The sequence below is a fragment of the Stenella coeruleoalba genome (genome assembly GCF_951394435.1).
Source record: "Stenella coeruleoalba genome assembly, chromosome: 2".
NCBI lineage: Eukaryota > Metazoa > Chordata > Mammalia > Artiodactyla > Delphinidae > Stenella > Stenella coeruleoalba.
The window spans coordinates 39,149,540-39,161,685 of record NC_137147.1 but is presented as its reverse complement, the minus strand read 5'-3'; the positions used below and the strand labels follow the sequence as shown (position 1 = coordinate 39,161,685).

Genomic DNA, 12,146 nt, shown 5'->3' with positions numbered 1-12,146 from the left:
GGCATTTTACAAAATCTAAAAAATATGTATCATAGAATATAGCATCATTTTCAGAATTCTTACCTAAGTATTCAGAACGGTTAGCACAAAGAACGCACTGAGAAAATAACTGTTCAGTGAATCAATGAATGCAAATATGATCAACATCATGCACTAGTTAGTGGAAACAGGTACACTTGACGTAAGACATAATGCTCAGTTTTACTCATATGAATGTTATTTGAGGATCCCATGATAAGTAAAACTTTGGAATTTCTCAATTGCCTGTTTAATCTGTACCTAAACATGACTTCCCAGTGTGATTGGGAATGCCTGAATGTCACTGAGTTAGCATGATTAGCCTTGAACTGCAAAACGGGCCTAAGTCCAGAGTCAGGGTCCCAATACTCATGATGATATCATTGTTACTATTTATCTAGTACTTTCTCCCAAATCAATAATTAAGATTGCCTAAATTGCCAGAAGACTTCAGCATGATATCAACTGAGATTCAAATATGCTAGCACATCTATTTGAAGCATCTTTGGTTCTCTGGAAACTACAGCAGGAATTTAAGGAAATGATAGCAGTGCCACTTTGTTGAATGTTCTCTGTGGAATCAGGGTTATTCATTCTCTAATATTTCTGATACTTTCAACCTGTAAGTAGTTAAAGGAATTTTAGTCGCTGCTGTCCCTCATCCCTGGCTTTCATCTTATTTAAAGTGAAGGTTGGCAGGAAAGGAGTTTATTGGGGGGATTAGAAGAATGAAATAGGTACATTTTCAGCTATCCTGGGGTGTTTTCTCTGTCTCTCAATTTAAACAGTTAAAACTGATTCTATTAAACATTTCTCCTTTTTTCTAAAACAATGATCAACATTCAGCATCTATTCATTCGATTAAAAATTCAAAGTTATTTTCTCTACATGACTCTTTTCCTTTTCACTCCTAGTGTTTACTAAAGGACAAGTCACCACAGGACAGTACAGGATGCTTGCCAAAAGAGGTGGCTATGTCTGGGTTGAAACTCAAGCAACTGTCATATATAACACTAAGAACTCTCAACCACAGTGCATTGTATGTGTAAATTATGTTGTGAGGTAAGCTTGGAAAATAAATATTTGGGGGGAACAAGTAGTAAGTCTTTGAATACTCTCTTTTCTTTTATAGAAAGATTATAAATGTTCACTGAATTTTATTTTATTTTCACATTTCTACCTAATTATGGTTTTCAGTATTCTGACCTGAGTTTCTAGGCCAGCTATTTTAGTGATTCCACTAATTACCATCAGTAGCTATTCATCCCCATCCTTTTTTATTCCCATTTTTTAAAAGACTTTGAAAAAAATACCAGATCTCCTATGAATTAATTTGTTCTAGTCATACAGCTATCAGCATAAACTATCTCAAGGCAGCTATGTTATTTTTATAAGAAGAATTCTGGCCCTGGAATAGTTAGGTTTGTATCATACCTCTGTCCCTCATTAGCTCCATGACTTGGGGAAGTCTCCTTACTTCTCTGAATTTCATCCATTTAGGAATCCTTGCCTCAAAAGGTTAAAATGAGGATTAACTGAAATTCTACGTGAAATTACTGTAAAAGGCTGTATGTGTGACACATGGCTCGTGTGTATTCATGAACTCTTCTCTTAGATGATTGGCTTGTGAATATTATGGATATCATAAACTAATCTTTCATTTGATCTATTTCAGTAAGCAATTGCCCACTTCTAGTCCATCTTCTACATTACCACCAGGCTGAGTTTTCTTGCATGGATATCTGATCATCTCATTTTCCTTAGAGTTGTTTTAAAGATCCCTTTATCACCCCCAAAATAAACCCTTGCCTACTTGCGTAGCATCATTTGTCATTATTTTCTGTACTCCCATGCTTTTGTAGATTTAGCCTTCTTTCTAAAATCTGTGGCCACCCCTCTCTTAGGAAGACTTTCATCATTTGGTTTTTATTTTTGCCACTTCTGACACCATCCTTTAATGTTTTAAAATTAGGCAAAAGAGTTCTTTTGTGACCTTCCCATTATATAAGAATCACCCACTTGGAATGTCCTTCTTTTCCCCTATCCCAGTCTGTCTAACAGATCCTACTTGAGTCCAAGTTTCAGTTTACTGGCCTCTGTGACACAAACCTTCTCCATTTTAGCAACTATCACTTTGTATTTCAGTTGTTTGCACACATACTTTCACAATGGGTTTTAAACTTCCTGAGGGCAAGGGTTAGATATTTTAAACTTTGTATCCTCAGTTCATTTCACATAGTAAACACTTAATGTTTGTTGATTAAAGGAGCAATAAAATTAAGCCAAACATGAAGATGGAGCTGTTGTTCATCATCTCTCTTCAACTCTATCCTGTAGGTGGTATCACCAGATCATTTTCTTACCACCAAGGAAAAAACAGTGCCCCTCTTAGAAGGACCTTTGTCATTTATATATCTTTATATTCTAGGGCCATCCTTAGGTCATGCTTCATATATGAATGTCAAAGAGTTCTTCTGTGCCAATATCCTTACATGTGGGCACAAAAGATCTGCTTATCGTCCTACATGTACTTGACTGTTACATTTCTTTGTCACCACCAATCTTCTCAAAGGAATAGCTGAAGTTTCTTAATTGAAATTAGTCAAATACCTGAATTATCTTGTATTGTGAATTTTAATAGGTCTTTATTTCATATTGGTATTTTAAACCCTGAATGTGACCAGGTAGGCATGAGAGATGTTTTAAGGCATCTTAAAATGTTCCTTTCCATAAAACAGAATTTTGAATTTTTTTGAGAGACAAGGCCATTTCAGAGTCCTTCTCCCCCCCACATTGTGTCAAGTGCTCATTTAAGAATTACTAATCTCTCTTTTTTGACAGTGGTATTATTCAGCACGACTTGATTTTCTCCCTTCAACAAACAGAATGTGTCCTCAAACCAGTTGAATCTTCAGACATGAAAATGACTCAGCTATTCACCAAAGTTGAATCAGAAGATACAAGTAGTCTCTTTGATAAACTTAAGAAGGAACCTGATGCTTTAACTTTGCTGGCCCCAGCTGCTGGAGACACAATCATATCTTTAGATTTTGGCAGCAATGGTGGGTCTTTAGTTATTTTGTTAATTGCCTAAACTATGTTAACTGCCTAAACTTTAACATTTTTTGTTGGTAATCATTTGGACATTGTGGTCTTTGCCCCTGTAATTTCTCAGCATTCCTGCTTTTGCACATTGTTGGAAATTGTGCTTCAAAGTGTTTTTAAGGTATTTCTTTTTCCCACTTTTAATTGTTCACTTTTAATAAGCTCTGCTATTTCTATAGCCTACTGTCATATTTTTTCACAAGTTAGCAGGTATACTGCAGTAGGCATAAGTTGCATTAAAGGATAAATAAGCAGTCATACCAGAAATCAAACATTGAAAAAGAAAACTGTAATTTCAAACTATGTTAAATTTTAATGAATAAAAGGTATGAAAAGGTTGTAATTGAAGGAGTTTTTATGCTATATAGATTATAGAAGTTGTCAGTAGTGGATTGGAAAGAACTTAGACTTATGGTTATACCATAATATCTGCAGACTTTCGGATTAAGTAAAATTTGGTAACATTTTTGTTACTTGAGTGAACTAGATAAACCTTTTGTAAAAGGGGGCATACATTTCTGTATATGTTGAAATCTAGATAGTCTTTAAATTGACTAATTTTTTCCCCTACAGACACAGAAACTGATGAACAACAACTTGAGGAAGTTCCATTGTATAATGATGTAATGCTCCCCTCATCCAATGAGAAATTACAGAATATAAATTTGGCAATGTCTCCATTACCTGCCTCTGAAACTCCAAAGCCACTTAGAAGTAGTGCTGACCCTGCACTCAATCAGGAAGTTGCATTAAAGTTAGAACCAAATCCAGAGTCACTGGAACTTTCTTTCACCATGCCCCAGATTCAAGATCAGCCAGCTAGTCCTTCTGATGGAAGCACCAGACAAAGTTCACCTGAGGTAGGTGTCATGATAGAACAAGAAAAGGATAACTTACAGATTTTAATGTTTAGGGACATATATATAAATTTGAACCACATGTCATAGTTTTGTTTCTATGAATTTTAGCACTTTTAAAATTACTACAAAAGCTATGCCTGACTTAGACCTCAGTCCATGTTTTAGGCTCAAAGACAGTCAGGAACATGGGAATGAGCTGCCTTAACATAAGGCAAAAGGTAAAACATATGTTGCTCCTGTGTGTATTTATATCAGTAGGATAAAAAAAGTCTTGAACTTAGATATCCACAGAGAACAATACTGTGTGCCTATGAATGATCTAAGCCCATTCATATTACCCTTTGAGTTGGAGAATTATCCAGTGGCAAAGGGCTTATTATTAGCAAGGCTTAAAAGGGAAAGGACTCTAAGCTCTTTGCCCAATTTAGCACAATTTCCATCACTATTTTGACATTCTGGATAAGAGTAACATGAAAGTCTCACCAAGTCTTACTCAGAAAAACTACTTAGTAACTTTTTAATTCAAGTTCTGTCTTGATACTAGTTTTTCTATAAACAATAAAAATAGTCTTTAAGGGCTAGGCTAGGCCAAGACTGAAGGTATCATATAGGGCTCTATTTCTCAATCTAGAATGATTTGATTTCAGAGCTTCCTATGTCTAAAAACATGCTCATGAGTACGGCAGCTCAGATTTGAATATTATGACTTGATAAATGAGGATCAAATAAGCCTAAAAAAAGTGGTATATTATTTTACATTAAATATTTACTGACTCAAACTGGCAAGCTAAAAGTAGGAGATTTGACATCTCATAGCCTTCTAGAAAATATATCCTACTCTCTGGTTGCTCAGTTTGCCTAGCACAAAAATGTTCGAGTCATTTTGTTTTTAATCCATAAAAAGTAAATCTAACAAAAATGTTAAGATGAGGGAAGCAAAAGTTTATGCTTAGAATACATAGCTATAGTTTTTTGGTTAGAATTCTTGCTGAAAACTAAACTAGTACTGCATTCATTAAGGTGAATACAAGTAAAGAACTTAAGTCTCCAGCCCTATCCTCGCCTGCCCCCCAGAGTAGCTGTGAGATTTTTAGGTAGATCACCACAGCAGTATGGCCTCTCATTACACAGATTCCAGTGAGTATATCATCTGGTTATTGGCCAGTTAGGTACCATTTGGGAGTTGAATTATTAGGTGAGTTTTATTCTTTAGAATAAGCAGATAAATGCATCTTTTAATCTTATAAATGCTGTTATATTACATACAGTTAGAAATGGATGTATTGACAGAATTATAAGTGTAAGCTCAAAAAATCTCATTTCTCACTAGTTAGATAAAATTCGATAGAAGAGACAGACTTTGTTGTGTATTCTCTGAGATTAGGTTTTCACATTCTAACAACCAGCAAAACATTTATGTAAGCTTCTTCAGGGAAAAGTAAATATATTAATTCTTTTTACAGCCTAACAGTCCCAGTGAATATTGTTTTGATGTGGATAGTGATATGGTCAATGAATTCAAGTTGGAATTGGTAGAGAAACTTTTTGCTGAAGACACGGAAGCAAAGAATCCATTTTCCACTCAGGTATATGAACTTGTTTATTATATATATTATTCAAAACTGGCTTTGGGTTTAACTTGTTTTTCTTTTATATGGTGTGGCCATTGTAAAAACTCATGTATTTGTTGTTTTAAAGGACACTGATTTAGACTTGGAGATGTTAGCTCCTTATATCCCAATGGATGATGACTTCCAGTTACGTTCCTTCGACCAGTTGTCACCATTGGAAAGCAGTTCTACTACTCCTCAAAGTGCGAGCACAATTACAGTATTCCAGCCGACTCAAATGCAGGAACCTCCTATAACCACCAACACTACCACAGCCACCACTGATGAATTAAAAACAGTGACAAAAGATGGTATGGAAGACATTAAAATATTGATTGCATTTCCATCTCCTCCCCACGTACCTAAAGAAACTACTTGTGCCACAACATCACCATATAGTGACACTGGAAGTCGGACAGCCTCACCAAACAGAGCAGGAAAAGGAGTCATAGAACAGACAGAAAAATCTCATCCAAGAAGCCCTAATGTGTTATCTGTCGCTTTGAGTCAAAGGTATTTATATGTAACATTAAAGTTATAGTTTGTTATTTTTGAGGAAACATGTATGATGGTAAATTATTTCTAAATGTAGCAAACTTTCTGATTTATATGCTTTAAGGAACATAAAATTGACGTACAAATTCTGAACTTAAAACAAGCACTCAAAAAACCATTTCTAAATTAGCTTGTGTATTACTTTATAGTCATATCACTTATCTAAATGTAGGAGTAGAAGGGTCTTCTAATACCTCTAAAAATAAAATCCAGCCAGTAAGTTCTGTAAATGTACAAAAATTGGCCCAGTTTCTTGTAATTGCTTAAATCAGACTCATTAACTATCCTTACTTGCCTCCATAGCTTGGAGCTCTTTTTAAGCTTACCTGAAAAAAAACCTTTCCAACTTAAGGGTATTTCCAGTTCTCCAATCCAAATTGAACTTGATGGTCTTCAGTCCTCAGTATTCAATATAGATATTTATAAGCATTTAAAAAAAATTGATGTATAGTTATAAATTGCTTTTATTTTTCCTTTTTATTTATAGAACACTAGCTATATCATAGGTTAAATATTTTTTAAAAGCTATAACAAGAATCTAAGCATGTGTCATGGCATTGCTTCTATGGAGCTAGTTTGAGCAAACATATGGACACTATCCAAATTTTAAGTTATAATTTTTGTGTATAATTTGTAATAGGATTTGACACATTTAAAATTTAGGCTGTAGTCAGAGGAAACAAGTTAGTGGAGCAGTGTGTGGAGGAGAGGAATGATTCCTCTACAGTGCCTAGACTGAGTCAGATATCAATAGCAATAGGAAAAAGCACTGCCATAGCCAGAGCTTATGGCTTTATTCTCCTGCCCTGCATCACTGCTTTGACCTAGAATGCTAGGAGAGGCCTTTTCCCAGAGCTAGGAAAAGATCTTAGGGCTTTAAATTATCAAAGAAGTATTTAACATTATTGTTTTACTATTATCACCAACCGACTTTAGAGCTCCTCTGGGAGGTGACAGTGCCTCGGGCATTTCTGTGTTACTAATACTTAACTCAGTACCTAACATGTAGCACTTGCTTCAATAAATGGTTATTAGATGGAGAGAAGAATGAACATAGCAGTAGAATTGGCAGTGATCTGTAATTTTCAGTTACAGCTACAGAGAACCATGGGCTGTTTGGTTTTCTGAATAACTACGTACTTGTCAAAACCAAAGTCCAACAAACATCTAGTCATTTTAGCAATTTTTTTTACATTAGTTCCAATATAGTATGTACTAAACACTTTATGAACTTAACCATTCAGAACTATATGGAGGCTTTTTCTTTACTACCTCTGTAGGTAATTTGCAAAATCAAAGTGCTACGGTAAACCAGACAATTTGCAGCTTTTAGAGAAAAGATTAAAAATAAACCATTAAAAGTACTACTACTAAGATGATATTTACATGATAGACTGAGTTACGCTTAATAGAGGTAACATTTATATAAAAATTTTAAAATCTGCCTGTCTATATATTGACGGTTTCATAGAATTTTTTAAAAATACAAAACAAGACTGCATGTAGGAGAGCCGTTAGAGTAGTACATCCCTTACCCATATGCCATTCTCAACTAGATGGGACAGCAAGGAGCTATTGTGATTATGTTGGGGGTGGGCGGGCGGTTCTTGAAAAGGCGAAACAGATATAACAAAATCGATGTACTTGACACATAAAACAGTTCTTCACTATTTAGTATTAATTTTAGATGCAGATCAAGTTTGATAACCAGATCAATACTGAGGGCAAAATGGCTTAGTGGGAGGATCACTGGGAAGGAGACTGGGTATCAGGAGACCTGCAGTGTACTTCCATATCTGCAGCTAATTAGCAACAGAGCAAGTTACCTAACAAGCCTCAGGTTTCTCATTTATAGAATGTGTATTATATTACCTGTATTATCTTGGGGATTGGAGTGAAGCTACAGTGAACTAATGAACATGCAATGTTTTATAAACTGAAAGCGTAACACAAATGTGAAATTAATCTTTTATTACAGTAGTCCCAAGAATATCTGTGTATTAGGTGGGATGAAAGGCCAATATTTAACTCTTTGACATCAATTTAGTTCTGTTCAGTTCTATTTTCTAAATAGGGAAATGCATATTTTAGGAAATTTTGTTTTAAAAAATGAACTTGGGCTTTCAAGGTAATAAACTTTAGTAATCAGGACGGTTCTCTTATGTATAACATTATATTCCTTAATGTTGGAAAATAGGCATTACACATTTCATTTTAGAAAAGTAACTGGATATTTTTTAAATAAATAAAACAACCATATTTTTATTAAAAAATATTTTTCAGAACTACTGTTCCTGAGGAAGAACTAAGTCCAAAGATACTAGCTTTGCAGAATGCTCAGAGAAAGCGAAAAATAGAACATGATGGCTCACTTTTTCAAGCAGTAGGAATTGTAAGTGTGACAGTATGTTTGCTTTTCTATTCTAGCTAATGTGCTATTTCTAAGTTAGATATATAGGTAACTCCTTGTATCTTCCAAATACTAATGTTACATTTTCAGAAGTTATACATTTTTTTTTTCACTTGTACACACTCTTTCTTAAAAATACAAACATTTAATGAATCCAGTCTTGGTGTAAAAATTCCAAACACTAGAGATGTATTTTGAGTAAGTACAGTTCTCCCCTCATTCCACACCCAGTGTCACCACCAAGTCTCTTTCTCTTCCCTTTAGGTTACTTTCCCTTCTTACCCACAGAACAGTCAGTGCTGGTGTAATCCATACTGATATTTTCAGACCAAATTAACAGGAAAGCATTTACACACGTAGCTGTCATAATGACCGGCAAATGAATTCACCGGTAGTATGAAGTAGTATGAAGAAAAAGAATTTAAAATAACTTAGGGCAGTATTTAAGAATCTTGCCCACATATTGTTAGCAAACTTACACTGATTTCAAAGTTTTGACTTAAAAAAAATTCAACATAGTAAAATTGAAATAACTTTACTGTTTTTAGGGAACATTATTACAGCAACCAGATGATCGTGCAACTACTACATCACTTTCTTGGAAACGCGTAAAAGGATGCAAATCTAGTGAACAGAATGGAATGGAGCAAAAGACAATTATTTTAATACCCTCTGGTTAGTTTATTCTTTCTGCCCTTGAACATCACAAAGAGAATTAAAATATATGAAACTTTTATTTAGGAGCTTTACTCCAATTGAGAGTGATTTTCACTCCTTAGGATTAAAAAGTAAGGTTGCATTTTATTTGATCAGTAATAGCTATTTCAAGATGGAACTATGAATTTTTAGTAATTATCTTTGATCTGAGTCTGTGTGCTATCAATATTGAATAGAAGCTGAAGCTTGCACATTTTAATGCCTTTTTCTAAATTGGTTTATCACGCCTTTGTGCCTTCAAGGTACCTTTAAACATTTGTGACATAGCACCAGTAACAATTTTTTGCACTTTCTTGTTTACACGATTGTGGTTTTGCCTAATAGACTAAAACCCTTCTAGCGCTTATTTGCCTTATTTTCCCCAATACCTAGTGCATAGTGGCTGTTTAATAATATTCATGGATTAGATGAATAAATACTTAAGTATCTTTGTTTTTCAGATTTAGCATGTAGACTGCTGGGGCAATCAATGGATGAGAGTGGATTACCACAGCTGACCAGTTATGATTGTGAAGTTAATGCTCCTATACAAGGCAGCAGAAACCTACTGCAGGGTGAAGAATTACTCAGAGCTTTGGATCAAGTTAACTGAGCTTTTTCATAATCTCATTCCTTTTTTTGGACACTGGTGGCTCATTACCTAAAGCAGTCTATTTATATTTTCTATATCTAATTTTAGAAGCCTGGCTACAAATACTGCACAAACTTGGTTAGTTCAATTTTGATCCCCTTTCTACTTAATTTACATTAATGCTCTTTTTTAGTATGTTCCTTAATGCCAGATCACACACAGCACATTTTCACAGTTCTTTGGTATTTAAACCATTGCATTGCAGTAGCATCATTTTTAAAATGCACCTTTTTATTTATTTATTTTGGGCTAGGGAGTTTGTCCCTTATCGAATTATTTTTAATAAGATGCCAATGTAATTTTTTTTTAAGAAGGCAAGTAACCTTTCATCATGATGAGTTTGAAAAATTTTTACTCAGTTTTTTCACATTTTACATAAACAGTAATGATTTGCCAGCAGTACATGGTAGCCACAATTGCACAATATATTTTCTTAAAAAAATACCAGCAGTTACTCATGCAATATATTCTGCATTTATAAAACTAGTTTTTAAGAAGAAATTTTTTTTGGCCTATGAAATTATTAAACCTGGAACATGACATTGTTAATCATATAATAATGATTCTTAAATGCTTGTATGGTTTATTATTTAAATGGGTAAAGCCATTTACATGATATAGAAAGATATGCATATATCTGGAAGGTATGTGGCATTTATTTGGATAAAATTCTCAATTCAGAGAAATGATCTGATGTTTCTGTAGTCACTTTGCCAGCTCAAAAGAAAACAATACCCTATCTGTAGTTGTGGAAGTTTATGCTAATATTGTGTAATTGATATTAAACCTAAATGTTCTGCCCACCATGTTGGTATAAAGGTATTTTGAGCAGATTGTGAACAAGAAAAAAATCATGCTTTGTTAGCAAAATTGCCTAGTATGTTAATTTGCTCGAAATTTGATGTTTGGTTTTATGCACTTTGTCGCTATTAACATCATTCTGTTTTCATATAGATTTCAATAATTGAGTAATTTTAGAAAAGCATTATTTTAGAAATATATAGTTGTCACAGTAAACATCTTGTTTTTCTATGTGCATTGTACAAATTTTTCATTCCTTTTGCTCTTTGTGGTTGGATCTAACACTAACTGTATTGTTTTGTTACATCAAATAAACATCTTCTGTGGACCAGGCCCCCTTTGATCGGCTTTTATGTTAAAATAATATTTGCTTTAACACCTCCAACTCATAATATTGTTTACCAACAGTTTAAGTATTTTATGAATATTACATTACTCTTGTTTATTTCTACATTTATCGTATTGCCATCACCTTAAGTTATACTGTGTCCCTAAATGTAATGTTAAATAATAACAAACGGTAATGTTCCACTGTGAAAAGTATGCTTTTAGAAAAGAAACTTGTCATTTATGAACCTTTAATTTATTAAAGTAAAACAAAATTTTAATGTTCTAATATGAATGGGATGAATGAAGCAAATCCTGAACATTATAGTTACATAATGTTGTATGGGCTAGAAAGTTCCTCTGAAGCAGCGGTCCCCAGCCTTATTGGCACCAGGGAACGGTTTCGTGGAAGACAGTTATTCCACGGTTGGGGGGTGGGGGATGGTTTCGGATGATTCAAGCGCATTACATTTATTGTGCCCTTTATTTCTATTATTATTACATTGTAATATATAATGAAATAATTATGCAACTCACCATAATGCTGACAGGAGGAGGAGCTCGGGTGGTAATGCTAGCGATGGGGCGCGGCTATAAATACAGATGAAGCTTCGCTCGCTCACCTGCCGCTCACCTCCTGTTGTGGGCCCGGTTCCAAACAGGCCACAGACTGGTACCAGTTTGTGGCCCAGGGGTTGGGGACCCCTGCTCTAAAGATCTCCGATCTATTGTCACTCACAGATAAAGAAATTTAGACCTCAAATGATAAAGGATTTGTCCAAGCCTTAAAGGTAATAGTGGCAGACCGAAGATTTAAACTTAGGTCTTCTGACTCTAATATGAAACTAGAAAAACGTTGCTTTGTTTTTGTCTTAATGATACTGTATATTTAAAATTTTTTAAATAGCTTTTTTCCCTATATTTTTAAAATGAAATAGCGTTATTTCTTTTATGATTGTAAAAGTAATACATTCCTACTTAAAATTTAAAAAATCAGACAGCACAAAAAGATATAATAAGAGATAGTGAATCCCTGCTCCTAGAAGTAACAGCAAATTATTTTTATGGACAAATTACATAGGCAGTGCCAGAGCCTTAGGCCCTGTATCCTG

The 12,146-nt window shown here is 34.3% G+C and overlaps 1 protein-coding gene across 2 annotated transcripts in view; it reads left to right on the top strand.

The window, feature by feature from the left end:
* The window catches only part of HIF1A (hypoxia inducible factor 1 subunit alpha), a 41,778-nt gene extending 30,397 nt beyond the window's left edge, over positions 1-11,381 (top strand). The window contains exons 8-15 of one of the 2 annotated variants that reach the window (XM_079915087.1): positions 933-1,080; positions 2,860-3,080; positions 3,697-3,983; positions 5,447-5,569; positions 5,682-6,106; positions 8,432-8,540; positions 9,107-9,233; positions 9,716-11,381. In XM_079915087.1, coding sequence (XP_079771213.1) covers positions 933-1,080; positions 2,860-3,080; positions 3,697-3,983; positions 5,447-5,569; positions 5,682-6,106; positions 8,432-8,540; positions 9,107-9,233; positions 9,716-9,867 — 1,592 coding nt within the window. In that variant the 3' untranslated portion in view covers positions 9,868-11,381. The remainder of the gene's footprint in view (positions 1-932; positions 1,081-2,859; positions 3,081-3,696; positions 3,984-5,446; positions 5,570-5,681; positions 6,107-8,431; positions 8,541-9,106; positions 9,234-9,715) is intronic. The other variant, XM_079915088.1, reaches the window with a different exon arrangement.
* The last annotated feature ends 765 nt before the right edge of the window (positions 11,382-12,146 follow it).